The sequence below is a fragment of the Melanotaenia boesemani genome, chromosome 22 (genome assembly GCF_017639745.1).
Source record: "Melanotaenia boesemani isolate fMelBoe1 chromosome 22, fMelBoe1.pri, whole genome shotgun sequence".
Classification (NCBI taxonomy): domain Eukaryota; kingdom Metazoa; phylum Chordata; class Actinopteri; order Atheriniformes; family Melanotaeniidae; genus Melanotaenia; species Melanotaenia boesemani.
This window is the reverse complement of record NC_055703.1, coordinates 6,765,569-6,783,734: the sequence shown is the minus strand read 5'-3', so window position 1 is coordinate 6,783,734 and position 18,166 is coordinate 6,765,569. Positions and strand designations below refer to the sequence as shown.

The 18,166-nt window shown below is 38.0% G+C and overlaps 1 protein-coding gene across 2 annotated transcripts; it reads right to left on the bottom strand.

Annotated features, from left to right (window-relative positions):
* Positions 1 to 5,614: 5,614 nt before the first annotated feature.
* Positions 5,615 to 15,060, bottom strand: clmnb (calmin b). 2 transcript variants are annotated; one of them, XM_041975162.1, is made up of 10 exons: positions 14,916 to 15,060; positions 13,433 to 13,494; positions 13,256 to 13,351; positions 12,669 to 12,752; positions 12,500 to 12,592; positions 12,159 to 12,385; positions 11,857 to 12,050; positions 11,505 to 11,587; positions 7,914 to 9,268; positions 5,616 to 6,516 (listed from the first exon to the last, which is right to left on the bottom strand). In XM_041975162.1, exons 1-10 carry the CDS (start codon positions 14,983 to 14,985, stop codon positions 6,402 to 6,404), a joined length of 2,379 nt encoding a protein of 792 aa, XP_041831096.1. In that variant the 5' UTR covers positions 14,986 to 15,060; the 3' UTR covers positions 5,616 to 6,401. The 2 variants fall into 2 exon arrangements, with proteins under 2 accessions (XP_041831095.1, XP_041831096.1); XM_041975161.1 differs by having other exon boundaries at positions 5,615 to 6,516; positions 12,159 to 12,592.
* Between the last annotated feature and the right edge of the window lie 3,106 nt (positions 15,061 to 18,166).

Sequence of the window (18,166 nt, the reverse complement as noted above, 5' to 3'; positions counted from 1 at the left end):
GCAGAGGTGGGTCTAAAAAGGTTTTAAGGGGGGCCATGCAGGGGCACAGACTGGAAAAAGAGTGGCACGTAAATTAGTAAATGAAAAAAAAGGTCTAGATTTTACTAATTATGTCAACAAAAAGTGATCAACTAATGTAAAAAATGAAGCAATTTTTGATAAAGCAATCAGTTAATGATATATCTTTATCAGTAAATGTTTACTGACCCTGAATTGTATGGCTTTAATCACTGCTGCACAAACACGTATATTTTAGTGATAACAAGACATACTTTTAACTAAATCTTTAGATTCATCAGTCTTTCTTCAGCATTATTGGCCATTTAACTTTGGACAGTGGTCACATTTAGTGGTTTTATGACTTTTACATCCTTTTCATAAAACATAAACACTTTGAACGAACATTACCATCCAAGTGGGTAGTTGGTGAGACAATGCTGCAATGAATCCTGCATCATGGTAGTGTATCCCCATGTTGTCCCATAGTGACAAATCTGTTAATAAAAATTCCTGGATCCAGGTGGGGAATCAGAACACCCCCAAAAGCTAATCCCTTGTTTCTTATTCCATTTCATTATTGTTCATTACTTTTTGAGTTACTTGCTAACAGACAGAAAAATCAGTGCTGCTGAAAACATAACATAACAACATATTAGACATATTACAGGCTGCATTGCACTCAGGCATGTGAAGTTTACCCAGGTAAAAATCAGTCGTCATTTCTAGCTACTTGCAGGTTGGGGCTGTATGATGAAATAACTAGCGCAGGCTATGAGGAGATGTTAGAGGGGAGATAGTGGCCACCTGCTAGCTACTGCTGTTGGAAATGCAACCAGATTAGTATACCCAATTTACTGAAAGGGCTGAGGCAAAGCTCTACATGGTTGCAAGCATGCAGCTACCTGTTTTAGTTTTCCACTGCCATCTGGGGGGAGTGGCAGTACTCAAAATATGAAACAGAGGTGTCTCTTGGTTTTGTTTCCTGAATGGTGATTTTGTCATTGACACAATAAAGAAATGCATTGTGTAAAAAGGAGTAAACTATGTAAGAATATAAATCACCGCCACTTTTGAGCTCATGAGGGCAACATTTCTGGCACTTTATTCTGTTGGTAAAAACGTAGCTGGTGCCAGCTGAAATCAAGCCTTCTCGGTTTGACTTTCAGCCAATCTGCATTCGATCAACACGTAGCATCAGCTCCGAGGGCTGTTTGTTGCACATCAAGCAGTTCTATGTTTTGAGTGCTGTACTGTTCCAGTGGAACATGGACATGTAGTAGGAACTGTTAAGAAGCAGCAACTTGCAACTGCTATCGGAGAAATGGTCAAATTAGCATATCCATGAATACCAATTTACTGAACGAAGGGAAAAGGTGCAGTCTCATCTGCACATATAGGCCGCTGCGGCCTTATGTTGCTGTTCTACTACTGACTGTGGTATTTTCCACTGCTGACATGGCTTGCAGACCTGGGGTCCCCATGAATCAGTGGAGCCCATCTGATTAATAGGCTGGCATTTCTATTACTTGTGATAGATCTGCTGTCCTTTTCATCAAATTATCCTCTATTCATCATCTCCCCAGTGAGGTAAATATCAATGCGATATCTCAACAAGGTGGGCTGACTGAGGTGAAAATGAAAGAATATCTAAGAGCTTCTAAAATGTTACACTATTCAAAAAGCCTAGATACTCTCACAAAGCAATTTTCCAATAACTACATCAGACGATAAAGAGATGTTAGAGCAGAAAATTGGATTTGTACTGGGGAAAAAGACAACAGAGGAAATACTTCAGACAAATGTTTTATGTTTTTTGCAAGAAAAGCAGCAATTCCTTCACAAGTATAAACAGCTGCCATTTAAACATCTGTTCATCCCATTGTGAAAATGGGGAAATAAACTATGAATCATCTTGTAATGTCTGCAAAATTAAATGCATGTACTTTAGTAAACTTTCTGAAAGGGATAAAAGAAAAAGTAAAGTGCAATGTTTACGCTTGTCTAGACATTTCTTGGATCAGCTACTCTCCCAATGAGTAGCACCAGCCCTGATAGACAATCATAGATTATGAGCATAAAAGGTTTGTCAGCTGTGAGTCCAGCGGTACATTCGCACTCCCCCTTTCCTCTAACTTGGAATCATAACCTCATAAGAAGCCTAAACACAACACAGAAACACAAGCAGTAAGAGAAACTAAAATCAGTGTGCAGTAAGTCAATGTTTGCATGACATAGATGAAGGGAATGTATGAACATGCATCATTGATAGTTTCACTTTAATTAAGAGCAATACAATAGTTCTTTCTTAACCTTAATAAGTTTCAGCATCTTCTTAGGTGATATCCCAGAGAAATTGGCTGATTGCGAGAACATGCTGATACCCCAGCACACCTTAGGAGGCTCATAAACTGTAGGATTTCCTTAGTTGAAACTTGGGGAAAAGTATTTATGTCCGCCTTTGAAAACAACCGTCAAGGTGGTAATGGATTGTCTCTGAACTCTCTTGTTACAACTTGTGTGACATATACTGCTAGCTTTCACTCGCTCGTGTAGAGAGAGAAGTAATTATTGCTGATTTAGGATCTTCTCAGTGTTGTTCATCATGTCAACAAACAAATGAAAGCAAGTGGCTGCAGGATACCAGTGAGAGAAATGAGCAAACACAGTTTAGAGAGGATGAATACCATAAAGCAGCAGAGCTGTATTCATCTCCACAAACCACAACAAATGCTTCATTACTTAACTATGTGCATTCACAATAACAAAAACAATGGAGTTAAGTACAGCTGTATTCATGTTCGTCACAGCATCTACACCCCAGCTTCCAAAAAAGTTGGGTCACTGTGTAAAAATAGAATGGAAAAATTAGGAAATCTCATCAACCCATATTTTTTTCCCAATAAAACATAAACAACATATAAGATGGTGAAGTTGAGACATTTTACCATTTCATGGAAAACATTAGGTCAATATTAATCTGATGGCAGCAACATGTCTGTAAAAAGTAGTTCCAGGATGATGTTTAGCATTGTGAAGCAGCTCTTCTTTTAAAATCTGGAAACATCTGGGAAGTGAGGAGACCGGTTGCTGGAGTTTTAGGAATGTTGTCCCATTCTGGTCTGATGCAGGATTCTAGCTGCTCTACAGTCCTGGACCTTGGTTGCTGGATTTTTGCTTTCATGATGCTCCAGATGTTGTTTATTGGTGAAAGGTCTTAACTGCAGGCAGGCCAGTTTAGCAGCCAGACTCTTCTCCTGTGAAGCCATGCTGCTGTGATGGATGCAGAAATGTGGTTCAGCATCGTCTTGCTGAAACCTGCAAGGTCTTCCCTGAAAGAGACGTTGTCTGGATGGGAGCAGATGTTGCTCTAAAACCTCCATGTAGTTTTCAGCATTGATGGAGTTTCACAGATGAAGCCCCATCCCATCAGAGATGCAGCTTTTCACCTGTCCACTGATAACAAGCTGGATGCTCCCTCTCCTCCTTAGTCAGCAGGACACGCCGTCCATGCTTTCCAGAAAGAATTTTACATTTTGATCCATCTGACCACAGAAATGTTTTCAGACTATTTTAAATTAGCTTTGGTCCAGAGAAGACAGTGGCTTTTCCTGGATCGTGTTAACATATGGCTTCTTCTTAGCACTGAAGATATTTAACCTGCATTTATAGATTCTACTGAGACAGTGATTTCTGGAAGTGTTCCTGTTCCCTGTAGAGAATCATGTCTGTTTTTCAATGCAGTGCTGCCTGAGGGCCCAAAGACTACAAGCTTCCAGCTTTGACCTTTGATATTCCCATGTGCACAAAGATTTCTCCTGATTCTCTGAATCTTTTGATAGTATACTCTGTAGATAGTGGGACTGATCCAATATCTCATGCGGCTGTCAGAGAGGCAGTCCTCCAGGGGCTGAAGCTCACCCTTAGGAAGCAGAAGAAGCAAGGCCAGCCTCTTTGAAAAGGCCAAGTGCACCACTGTGGCTGAGCAGTTGATGTTGTACAGCAGCATCATCTCTGAGGAGTCATCCCTAAACATCATAGCAACCTCCATGGAGGTCGTAGCGTTCATCTGGAAGCTCTGAGGCTCTGTGTGGCTCCGCTTGAATGGCTGAAGACCTGATTTATGCTTCATTAACAGAGGGAACATGTGGTGGATGAAATATGATAATAAAGTAGAAGACAGAAGTTGCAAACCTATAAAAACATCCTGCTGTGTAGATTTATTACCACCAACTGTTATAGGTAGGCATTTGCTCTAAATGAAAAACAAGGAATAATGAAAGAGCAGATGTTCAATGTTCTTAGCAGTGAGCGGTGATGAGCTGACACTAAAAAGATGTGTTATTGTAATAAACAATGAAAACATTTCCTAACCGTAATTTAATTTTCATAAGCTTAACCGTGACAAGTCTGATAGTTTTATTTCTGAAAATAATGTACTGTGTGACTAAGATAATGATGTGCATGAACAAAAGTATCATTTTTATAACCCATCCAACGAAGAGCTTACTTTGAAAAACACAAAATTGTTGAGAATAAGTTTGTCTGATGCCTGCAAGGCTTTCATCAACGTCTCAAAGCTGATGCTGAAGCCAGATAGAGTATTCAAAGGCCTGGACAGAAAACTTTCAGTCTATGGAGGGTTATTCATCAACATGAAGGCTGGCCCCCACTTTTAACTGACCCCCAGAATGAACTCCAATCCTCACTTCCTATCCTACCAACCACTCCATTATCTACATCGGTTCTGTTTGTACCAGTCTCTCCATTTCCTGTCCCGGCTGTGGCACCACCAATCCCAGCATTTGTCCCTGCCCAACCTCAGATGCTCCCCTTTGAACCCCACCTCCACCCATACCTCCCGCTCCAGGAGTGTGAGGCTGTGTTGCAGATGTGCAAGAGCTGATATGTTGGTTTCCACACTCTGCTGGATTGAGTTGGCTGTCATCCCCAAGCCCTCCAGAGCCTGGCTCTGACTCTCAGACCCAGATACCCAGTACATCAGAGCCAAAGCTGACTCCAGTTCCAAAGGTGAGAACGAGCTGTTGCTAGTTCACTGCTGAGGGATGCCAGATTTACCAGTGCTTCTAGTAACCATGTTAAGGCCAAGGGTGTATTTAGAGCTGATGTGCTCAGCTGATTCTGCTGAGTGGGCTCTCTTTCCCTTTGCTGAGGAACTTCTGAGGCTTTGACAAAGCTGACACATTTGATGAGGAACAAGTTAGCAAAGCTAGCACTGTAAGATAGACTAAACTATACACAACAGGCATCACTGCCTCTTCTCTCACTATCCTGGCCCGGCTGCGTGGAAAAGCGGCCAAATTCCTGCTTTGGGGATGTGTTGTTCTCATGGTTTGGTGCGGGGGTGGCGGTGGTGTTGAAAGAATATTGATCTCAAGGGCTGAGCTATTGACCAATGGGTTCAGCTCTAAGCAAACAATGGCAGTCTGTTTTTTGTTTCTTGGAATTTTACTGGTGATTATTGTGTATTTTTTGTGGACATTGAGGACAGGGCATAGTCCCCCCCTTTTAATACACACTCTGGTCAACATGGCTTTTGGACACTTATGCAACTGATGCATAGTTTTATTCTCCTGTACTTCAGCTGTGCACACAAGTACAGACATGCTACAGTAAATCAGTTTGATATGTCTACACTGCAAAACCAATATTTATAAGCCTGGTTCTATCAAATGGAACCAACATATGCAGATCACACTGTTAGTTTATGGTTCATGTCAAATAGCTAGAGAGTTGTCAGGAAAAAAATATATATAATCATAATAAGCTTTTAATCTAATATTGTATCTGAAATAAAAAAAAAATGGGAAATAATATACATGTTGAGCCACAAGCGCCACACTGAAAGTCTTCAAAATGTCAAAGTCTTCATTAAATATTATCCGTTTAATCTCTGCATGTTAATACAGCCTCTAATTAAACAGCAGGTCATGTGGGAGATCTCGGCAGGCAGCAGAGTGCTGTATAGACAAGCCTGTCATGTTAAACAGGGGCTGCTGTGTTACTGCAATGCCACCATGTGGTTGATTATGCCAAGTAAAAATGAAATGAGTAATTCAGCCATAAAAATCAATCACATAAACAGAGCGTTTTGGACATTTATTCAGCAACAGCAGCTCACATACCATGCCTAATAATGTTGGAAAATCTATGTCATTATAGGGATTACAGTATTTTAGTTTATCTGAAACGATAGCCCCAGTTATTATTAAAAATCATATCTGGTGGCAGCAAGAAGCAAACACAATCATTAAATGTTGTCTTGGGGGAAATTTAGTGACAGCGATAAAGAGTCAGCCCAGCCCTAGGTGTCCTTGTTCAGTTCATTAGTGCCAACTTGGCTAATAATCATATCTTAATGTGAGACTACACTCCAAGGGGACTCAGAGGATCATCTGACGAAGGATGAAGTAGCAGTAGAGCAGGATCCACAGGACCAGAAGCATTTCCAGCTCTAATGGAGTTATGTCACTTAAGGCTGGAATAAGTCTTCCTTCGCTGTTGATAAACAGATAAAATAGTGTTAAATTCAGGCTTTATATTTAAATTATTCAAAAAGCTACATTATAGCAGCAGGAAAAACAGAGAAATTAAATTATGTGTATTGTTAGTGGAAAATGAGCTGACTGCATACCAAACCTCCACCTCCCTCAAACAATGACCATCCAATCACAACCATCAGCAAAGACTGGGCGTTAAGCTTTGGCCTTGATGTAGCTGCAGAAGACAGCATGCTTATTTTAACTTTTTCCCTAAATATAAGAAGAATGTGATTCATTTCATTAATGCTTTTTTTTTTGGACAGTTATGTTAGAAACACTGGCCTCTTACAGCTGAGACATCACCAACATGAGGGCAAAAGTTCATTGGAGGTTTAAGCTAGCTGAGCTTTACTTTCCAGCGCCAACCAAACTTATGCTCACATCAATTTATCTAAGTACCAAAATGTTTTGAAAAGTTAAGCACTAGTTTATATATTTTTAATTATTAGTCTAACCTCATTATCACTTTTTTTAAAAATAGTAAACACCAATTTTTTTAAGAATGTTGGCTTAGTGCATTTATTTGAGTTTTTAACATTATAATTATGCAGTAACAAAATATAGTTGCATAATATTGCAAATAATAATTATTATTTTGCACTGCATTATAATTGTGGGGCTAAAAGCAACGCCAGTATAATGCTGCAAAATTATATCTAAATCATCTATATCCTTAGCTAGCTAATGGGGAAAGCGTACCTGTTATCATTTTTGTACTAATTTTGATATGAATAGAGTATGATAAGATATGTCACACCATGTTATATGCTGGGAAGTGAGTGCCATCTGGTAAGGAATGCTCTCCTACTACACCCACTGTTGCCTGATTTAGTTTTGTTTGGCTAACAATGCTCAAACCTAGTAAAGAAAGGAGAACACAAATTTAAAAAAAAATAAGATGGACAATAATGGTATACTGAATCACAAGTTCTACTGAACCCAATGTTAAATCTGCTAATTAACTATCCTGAAATTAAGACTTCAGGGTCTGTTAGAATAAAACCAGTAATAACAACCAGATTAATAACTACGCTAGCTTGGTTGTGGAGCTAATGCATTTATTCTTGCTAAGGCTGCACTTCTTAATCATTTATTGGCCCTTTGTTATCAGTTATGATTGTGTTACATTGCACTTAGTGGAAACAGTGAGTATCAAAGTGATAGAAGTACGAATATCCACTTCTAGTCTGAATATCCAGAATAAAATGAGAGAAAATACAGAAGTAGAGATTTGTGATTTAGGCCTCAAGCCTTAAATTTAATCTGATGCTTGCATTTCAAAGGCAAAAAAGATGATCTTGTTTCAGGGGAGTGGGGCTTGGCAGACAATCAGTTGTGTTGATTGATCTCTACCTGAACGACCCAGGCGTTGCACTACAGGCAAGAGTCCAACTGTTTTCATGTTCACTGATGTCATCAGTGAGCTTTCTTGGTATTGTGTGACCAGGGTGGGCTGCTGTTGTCACATCACTCCTCAATATCAGTTCCTTGTTCTTCCCATCTTCTGTTTTAACCGGCTCAAAATCAACTGAAACTGTCTCATGATCAGTTTTCTTTGTTAAATCTATTTTGAAGGTATCATCTCTCCTGTCACCATCTTTCTCTGTGCTAATTCGAGCTGCTTCCGGCCTACTGATTTCACAAGCAACATCAGTGAATTTTTTATTTACTTGAACCTTGAAACTTTCTAAAGTTACACTTTTCTGACTTCCTGTCTCTTCCTTCTTCACTGAAACTTCCTCCCCCTCATTCTCTTCCTTTGGACCTTTCTTCTCAAATCTTTTCAAATCTTCCTTTATCGCTCTCATCTTGCTCACTAGGCCGCTGTTTTCAGAGACCCCAACTTTATTAACATACTTCTGACAACTACCCACTTCAACAATCATTGCTTCATCTTTTGCTTTCTGATAATCTTCTTTCACTTTTCTAGCATCTTCTGTCCTCTTCCCTTTTTCTTCCTCATAACAATCATCATTACTGTGCATTCTCTTAAGTCTCTTATCTTCGCATTCCTCTTTGCTTCTTCTTCCAGCCTCTGAGTTTAAGTTAAACATAGCTCTGTTGTTTGTCATCTCCCTGAGGCCACTTTTATCCCAGTCCCAATCAAACTTCCTGTGAACCACTGACTGAGCCATGACGTCTGATTTTAGGTTAGACCCGGCGTCCTGATGTTTACCTCCACTGCCATTAAACGTTTCACATGCTTCCAGATATTTTGTCTCTTTTCTCATTTCCTCTGCCGTTTCCTCTTCAACTTTTGTTACTTGTCTTTTCAGAGGACTATATGGTTGAAAAACATCCTTATTCTGGTCCAGGATGTAACTGTAGGCTTCCTCCTCATCTGAGTCCAGCGTGGACAAGCTGTAAATTCCCTCCATGGAACTCAAGGAAGTCTGACTTCCATCCACTCGTTTCTTCCCATAACCATAATCCAAATTCTTCTCCATCCACAACTGGATCTCCTGATTAACCAAACAAGCATCAAGTGGACTGGGTGGCTCTAATACTCTTTGATTAGAGAGAGAGGGCCAGGAAGTCCCTGAAGATCTCCTGCACCATCGTCTCCACAGTGTTTGTTCGTTGCTCTTCTCAAAGGTTTTCAGCAGAACTTGGACGTCTGGATCATCAGTCAGGGTTTCTCCAAAGCTGACCAACTCAATTGATCCAAAGTTGGGACTCTCAGGAACTTCAATGCCCGGTGTATGATCCTGAAATAAGCCAATAATTGCTCAATGAAGAATTAGTTTAGTTTAATTCATTTGTATGTGTTCTTTGGTAAAGGATTGTCTTAACAAAAAAAATAAAAACAAAAAATAAAAAACATGCTTTTGGAACACATGTGAAACACATATTTTGCATATGGGAACATGTGGTTTTGGATTATTTCATAGTAATACCATGAAAAAACCATGTAAATTACTGTGTGAAACTCATGTAAGCACATGTGAAACCCATAAAATCACATGTAAAACAGAAATTCACATATGACATCCATGTCAATTCCCATCTGAAACCCATTTAAACATATGTAAAACCTTTGTACAATCCCATGTTAAACCTATATAAGCACATGTGAAACCCATGTAAATTCACAAGTGTACCTGGTATTATCACATGAACGAACGAACAAATGAATGAACGAACAAACGAACGAACGAAATGAATGAATGGGAAAGCTTTGTAAACTTCCATGTGAAATCCACATAATCACAAATGAAACCCATGTAAATTCAACATTAAACCTATACAAATAAATGTAAAACCCATGTAAGACCAATATAGGAACATATGAAATCTATGAGATAACATGTGGAACCTATAGGATGTTGTATGGTCACATTTTATATGTAAAAATATGACCCCAAAAAGCTACAGTGATAGATTTTATACGTAATTTCATGAGTTTCTTAAGGGAATTTACTGTATATTACATTACTGCCAAGAAAATGTTCCAAATCGATGTTTCCCACATCCAAAATATTTTCCACATGTGTTCAACATATTTTTCACATGTACAAAACCATATGTGAAACACGTCTTGTCTGTAAGGGTAATAAGAGTTAAATAAGAAGAAGAAGAATATTTTGAAGGATTCAGCTCTAGTTATAAAGAGCTAAAAAATATATGATTTCTTTTTTCTTCTTATGAACTAGGACCTTAGATCATGTTCTATCCAGACAAGGTAATGTTGAGTGGGATTTAACCATAACATGATGTTGAATGAAAAATGCAAAAGAGAGTTTGGGAACTTTAGCTTCACCAAAGCTATTCCAAATGCAGAGGGGCATTCTGGGCTTGTTTTTTTGAGGATGTGCTTGTAAATGACAGCTTGAAAACAAACAAACTGGACAGACATCTCCAAACAAAGCATCCTCTGTGTCGTGGACAATAAAAAAGGAATTTTTCAGTGCAAAAAAAAAGAGTTTGTGTTTGGACTGTTTGGAGAAAAGGTGTGTTGCTGCTTTGTATTACTGACACGATCTTGCTAGCTGCAACTGACAATCCAGCATTCTGTTCCTGACATAGGGCTTCTCCCTGATGTGAATGAGGGAGCAAAGTGAATTTATTCACAATTGTTTGGCTGTGGACGAGGAAGTGATGCCTGTTATGTTTGTATCATGAATTATCATAGCCTGTCTAGCATGTCAGGTGAACGTTTATTTTAAAATGTGCCAGAGTTGCTGGATGTTTGGGTTTAAGGCTGAAGGATGCAGTGTGGGTTAAGTGATGTAGATGTCCAACTTTTAATAACATCTTTTTAAAGCAGTAAGAAGCTTAACATACACTTAATCTAATTAACCACACTCACCACAACTCCTCACTCCAGCAGTGAGTGTATCATCTTATCAAAAAAAAAAAAATCTAAAGGTGCCCAGGAGTCTCTGGTATTGAGCAATAGTTCCTTTGATCCTATGGTTTGTCAGGTGGGGCCTTTAATGGATTGGGTTTGCTTCCCACAGATTGGAGTTTAATGGTGGAGGCTGAGTTAACACATTAGACTTTGATCTTTTTTTCTTTCATTTTTTTGGGGTGGGCTCTCTGTACGAAAATAGTGCTGCTTACGAATGGCTCACTACTAGCCGCATGAAGATCTTGAAGCCTGCATGGAAAAATATATTTCTGACCACAATGACCCCCTTTTACAGGTATGTGAATCACAAGATCCAGGTTTTCCCTGGAAAACATTGCCCTGTGACAAGACTATTATTTATTTATTTTGTTGGGTGGTTTTATCTTATCTGCCATTTCTGTTCCAAAGCATTTTGTTTAAAAACACATTAATATTTAGACAGACTTTTTCAGCATCATGCTAAGCTAACTAGCAGCTACTGATTGCTTATTTTTCAATCAATAAATGTGAAAGTGGTATAAAACTTTTGCAATCAAACTTTCAACAACACTGTGAGTAAATATGTTTCTCAAAGTGTCAGATAGGGCACTGACCTCATCTTTGCTAAAATGATGCCTCAGGAACATCGACACATATGTTATGATGGACTGCTCGTCTGGTGATGTGCATGCCACGTCTGTGGGGAGAAGGTTAAACAGTTTTTGCACTATTACTATAAAGATCATTCCAGTTTTGTAATACCAGTTTGAGCTGCATGTTTTATGTGAAGACAACTTGAAGATTGTTTTACAAAGATACTAGTGTTTCTATTTTACTTTCACAGCTCTTCAACAAGCACTATTACCAAGCTAACTACCATGTAACTAGTACCTTGTGGGGAGACTTTTTTTTTTATGGATAGACTGAAATAAATTGAGTCATTTACATTATTTAGGAAATATTTACCTTCAGGCTCCAACAGAGGTGGTACATCCAAATTATGATGAGCTATCATGAAAGCCTGCTGGATGTTGTCTTTTGGTTCTTTGGACAAGTTCTCTTTAAGATCAACCAAGTCTGGGTTAATTGACTTAATCATAGCAAGAAAAGCCAGTCCACTCCTCCAGCTCTTCTCAAAGTCAAGCACATCCACCCCATACCTACAAATTTATAATTACATTACAAATGTTTATGCATGCAGCCTTTTGGCTTTTGTCTCATAATGACTTCAATGATTTTGCAGCAGATTTTATGTGTTTCAGACTCACTTTGATGTACAACTTTGGACCCACTGCAAGAGTGTCTTCTTAATTTCTTTACCATTATACTTGGGCTCATTGGCAGTCTTCCTGCTTTTCCTTGGCAGAATGTTACTTAAATAGCTGTTATCACTTGGTTGAGGTGAGAGGTCACTAGTAGTTGGGTAACTGCTCAGAGATAAAGGTAAGAGGCTAGAGGACAAATGTCTCTGGAGGCTTCCCATCACCTCATTCACCTGTATTACAATATAATTGAGGTGTGAATGAAAGATCAGTGACAAAAACTGACCATTACACAGAAAAATGCATAAGGATTTTAAATTGATGAATGATGATGGGATGAGCCCAACCTGGAAATGCATGATGATGTTCCAGACAAGGTTGAGAATGACAGATGGGATGCCATCAGCAATGCCAGAGGCATCGATGCCAAGCAGCTTCACCTGAGAGACAACATATTAGTGTAATTAAGAGCATAAAACTGTATGTAAAAAATTGTATTGAGAAGTAAACACTCACATGTCTGTTGTCCAGGAAAGCTAGAGCCTTAGAAATGTTGTTCAGTCTAAAAATACGCTGAGAAGATGACCTAAACCTGTAAAGCTAACAAGATTTTTTAAGTTAAAGGAGTCGTTTGATAGTTTGTCTAATGTACTATGGACCAAACTCATTTGTAGCACATATGCAAGCAGTTAGCTTTGGTTAGCATACGGACAAAAAGCTTTGGGATACAAGTTGTCAGCTGGCCCTTTTAACACAGTCCATTAAAGGAAGATGATAGATAGACTAACTAACTGATTAAGAGCAGTTATTACCCAAATTTAGTAGGTTTTAATAAGTATTTTTTCTTTGTTTCAATCAGCAAAAAGTTGTTTTCCTTTGCCTTCAGTCTGTGATCAGCTAAAGCTGAGCTAACAGGCTATTAACCATGAGAGTGGATTCATTTCCTCTTCAAAAGTTGAGAGTATGCAACAGGCTCTCAAATGAATAATCTAACCTGAATTTGCACAGAGATCAAATGTATAAACAGGCATAACTGTGATACATTTGATCTGATTTTTATTTTATTTTTTTTAAAGGAGTCTTCTCTATTTCATGATTCTTACTAGTTTGCACCCAGACAGCTCCTCCAGCAGGGCCATAAGAATTCTGCCATCCTGAATGTCAGTAAACAGGTCGTGCACTTCAAGTGGAGGATTGTGCTGAGAATAATAGAAAATAAACATTGTGGGAATATTTGCAAGAAAATGTTTAAAGTAAAAGTGTGGTGTTTTGTCCCTTACTCTCTGCAGAAACATGTTCATCCACCTGGTGAAGGTTCTCTTTTGCACTGAAATCTTCTCATCTGGAGAAGAGAAATTGGGACCTTTGTTGTCACAGTAATACAAAGCTTCCTGTAGGCCTGTAGTACAAGATTTGTGTTTTTAAATTTCTTATGGGTAAATCAAAGAAATCTGCAGAAATTTGTTGTGTTAAATGGGTTTAAGAAAAGTTAAAAACAGAATGCAATGATTAACAAATTACATTGAGCAATATTTCATTCCCAATAACATAAACAGCATATCAAATGTTGAAACTAAGACATTTTACCATCAATCCATCCATTTTCTATACCGCTTTCCCAGCAATTAGACAGTGAGAGGCAGGGTATACTGTGGACAGGCCGCCAGACTCCCGCAGGGCCAACACAGAGAGACAAACAACCATTCACACTCACATTCACTCCTAGGGAGAATTTAGAGTGACCTATTACAGACATGCATGTCTTAGGACGGTAGGAGGAAGTCAGAGTACCTGGAGAGAACCCAGCACGCTTACACGGTGAGAACATGTAAACTTGTAAAATTTAATGAAACATATTAGCTCATTTTTAATTTGATGAAAGCAACACATCTCAAAACAAATGTAACAAAGTATTAGACTGTTCTGTAGTGAGATGGATCAAAAATTGAATAGTTTGCTCCATCAATGCTGAAAAGTACATGAAGGTTTTAGAGCAACATCTGCTCCCATCCAGACAACGTCTCTTTCAGGGAAGGCCTTGCAGATTTCAGCAAGACAATGCTGAACCACATCCTGCATCCATCACAACAGCATGGCTTCACAGGAGGAGTCCAGCTGCTGAACTGGCCTGCCTGCAGTCCAGACCTTTCACCAATACACAACATGTGGAGCATCATTAAGGTCCAGGACTGTAGAGCAACTAGAATATAGCATCAGACCAGAATGGGACAATATTCCTCTCCTTAAACTCCAGCAACTGGTCTCCTCATTTCCCAGATGTTTACAGACAGATGTTAAAAGGAGATGGGGATGCTACACAATGCTGAACATCTCTTCTTTTTAAAAATGAACTAATATTTTCCATTAAATGGTAAAATGTCTCATTTTCAACATCTGATATGTTGTTTGTGTAGCTTAATGAGATTTACATTTTACACAGCATACCAAACTTTTTTGGAATTCAGGTAAAAAAAAATCTATCTTTTTATTCTCTTCTAATCATGTTTTGCATACAAGCGCCACTGGACAGCATTTTAGTTGGACATATTCCACCATTAGAATAAACAAGAAGTGATTGCACAATCAGATGTCATAAAGCCAAATATACTTAACCAGAGATTAAGTCTTAGTAACACAATTAAGCAGGAAGAACTGAAAAAATAAAATTTTCTAATAAAGTGTTTTCCTCTAAAAGTTAATCCAGAATTACAGTAACTTAACAAATATTAAGGATGTGTTTTACAGCTCAGGATAAGACAATACCTTGAAGCTGCCCCGTCTGATCGCTGATCTCTTCTACCGGTTTTCTCTGTGAGTCCGTGAAGTCCTGCATTCTCAGCCACTTTGCTCATTGCAGGGTGAAAAACTGAGAACAATTCAAAATGGCAGCAGTGAGAGCTGCTCTCAGATGAATAATGATTCAAGAGAAGCAAAGAGAGGCAGCATGTTTTGCCTCAACATGCTGAAACCTCCCTCTGATGTTTTAGCACCACACCCTCCAGGACATATTTCTCCTTCTGGCAGACTGTGGATCATAAAATATTATTATTCAGGAGTTCACAGAATGTACTGGTAAACCGAACTGGAAAAATTAAATGGGTTTATTGTGTTTGGTTATGAGCTGTGAGGTGTCCTCATACAACTACTAGATCTCTCATGTAAGACTCATTAGCATGAATGATCCAACTTTGGTCATCTCCATAAGATACTAAAGGAAAGAAACCTTTACATTTAACATATTAAAATGGGTCTTTAAGAATTATTACACTGGAAGAAAATGCAGACAATTTGGTCTGAATCTTTTCCACATCCAGTTCATAGTTAACACCTTTATTTTTATATTATTTAATTAAAATATTTTTAGTAAAGTATTCTGTAGGAGAGATGTGTTCTAGCTGAAGGTACAAGGGAAGGCTGCAGGATTACTTTTTCTGATTATTTTATGTTGCTTCTGCTCGATGTGAATATGCTCAGAAATTTATTTTCTATAAGCAGCTAAAGTCTAAAGATTTGCTGAAGATGTTCCTGTGAGGAAGCAAGTCTGCAGCATTTGCCCTGGATTTTCCAGCCAGCTCCTCAAGTTCAATCTTTGGAAGATCTGGGAGTAAATAAATGTGCAAACTAGCAGTTTATGTGCAGGAGATGTTCTGGAGAATGTGCAAATAATTTAATGTGTAGGTTTCTTCTGGTTTCTTTAGCAGTCTTGACAAATGAGTGAAAAGCAACACAGATTTTGTCAGCAGAAAAGAGCAGCAACCTTTACCTAAATGCTGCTCACAGTGCTTTTGTGCATTATTTTCTGCTCCCTGGACTCATCAGACAGATGCTACAGATGTTTGTCACATGCTGCCTTCCTGAACATTTCCTGGAAAATAAATGTAGAACATTTTATCACTCACTTTCTACCCATATAGTCTAAATTATTATCACCTTTAATCAATATTTAGAGCATGCATGGCTAAAGTTGACCATAAATCTGATCCATATAATTAATTAAATAGAAAATTCTTCTAAATAAGGCTCTTTGTCAAATCTGAAAATGATCAATGAGCTTTTCAAATGCAGGAATTTGACTAAAGAAATTTCCTTAAAATGATAAAGAAAACATTGGCGGTACTTGTACTTTCACCATTCATACTTTAACAATTACATATTTACTCCAGAGTGTTACAGGGGCTTATATTGTACTTCATCGCAGTTACTTAGAATGCTAATAAGTGCTAATACTCACTGCTCTGCCCAGCATGATAGAGTAGATGAAATCTGCTTCACTTTTATAAACACAAATAAGATTATTCACGTTTCTTCCTTAATGATCCAATCCAGTAATGTGCAGTTACTTAAAAGATGTAAAAAAAAAAAAAAAAAAGTTTACCTTGTATTTGTTTTGTCTGTGTGTTATTGTTTTTTAAATTAAAAAACCGGATGTCATATTTACAAATGTGAAGATTAAATGTTTAGCCCAGAATAGGAGTCGTTTCAAAGCAATGCTGAGCAAGGAGGCAACAAAAGGTTTAACCACATAGAGCAACTAAGGTTAGTCGTCCTCCTGTCTTGAATTTGTTGTAGGCTACACATTTGAAAACACACAGATACTTACATAAACTGATATTTATTTACATACTGTCTATTTAATTAACACGATGGTCTATTTTGGCTCTTTTTAGCATCTATTTGGCATTAACGTTGAAGAATTCTACAGTTTTATTCAATATCTGACAGTTCATGGCACTGTTTGGCATGTAAATATATAAGAAGTAAATCCACTATTAGTTGACGAGTGAAAACCATTTTCAGTCATTATTCTAACAGCTCATGACCCAAAACTTAATTTTTTATGGTCCATATTTAGTCTTGAATGACAGCTTTGACTGAGGATAAGTGGTCATACTGGACACTCTCTTTTCCTGTAACCAATATTAAAATTAGTTAATTATATTTGGACCACATGTGGCCAATACAAGACTAACACAATTTACTGTAGACCCTGTTCATGATCGTTAAAGAAGATCCAGCCCACAAAACATCAGCCATTGCCAAAAGTAATTTCCAATGGTTGCCAAGAGTTAACCCAAACGTCTCTGCTGTCGGGTACTGGTGCACTTTTCCTGCTGCATAATACCTTGACGACTATCAGTTTAAATTCTGGTATTAGGGCCTGGGTAAGCAATTTAAGCTAATGTATAGAGAAAATAATCATAAATGTGGTGATCCTCACACTAACATGTTTCATTAGTTCACTATGGAACATGTTAGTATGAGTTTCTACAGGTTCAGGAAATCATTTGTTCCTTTCACAATAACCCCGTACAATAACTCCTCCATGTGTGAGAGGTGATCATCATCTCTGCATTTTAGCCTGTAGCCTACATCAAATAAAATTTTATTTATAGAGCACTTTCATGCACAAAGCAACACAAAGTGCTTTACATTAAAAAAAAAACTAATTATGCATATTAAAAACCAAATTTAAAAGCCCTCACACACCAAAGTATACAACAAAAAAACAAAAAACACACCTCATAATAGTACACACAATCACACACGAATACAAAGATCATGTACACTCCCCCACCCGCCCATACCTCATTCTGTATAAACTCCTATCCCTAGTTACTGTCTTGTTTTATTTTAATCTGATGGCTGCTATAACAGAAAACTTTACTTCATGGGATTAATAAAGTACATATTTAACTATCTTTCAGCATTTAAAGATATTTTAAATTACTCCTCCCGACCCAAGTTTTCTCACCTCAGGAGCTCTGAGAAGAAATAAAAGTCTCTGACACTACGAAGACCTTGACTTAACTATTAGATGTGTATTGTGATTATATGCAGTCAGGTACCAGCAGCCTTGATAAATATTGCACCACAGCTTGTGCTACCATGACCACATCACTAGGAAGTGGAACCTGAGTTTATATCAAACGATAATTTTCTTTCTTTAAGGAAAACCCATTCACTGTTTAAAGTTCACACAGCATGGTAAATTTAATAAATTGATTTTCCCATCA

Excerpts from the sequence above, each read along its gene's own strand:
- clmnb (XM_041975161.1), bottom strand. The coding sequence starts at position 14,985 with ATGCAGGACTTCACGGACTCACAGAGAAAACCGGTAGAAGAGATCAGC. Across the intron at positions 13,352-13,432 it reads TGAACATGTTTCTGCAGAGA|CACAATCCTCCACTTGAAGT; the intron begins GTAAGGGACAAA and ends TATTATTCTCAG. Across the intron at positions 12,051-12,158 it reads GTCCAAAGTTGTACATCAAA|GTATGGGGTGGATGTGCTTG; the intron begins GTGAGTCTGAAA and ends ATAAATTTGTAG.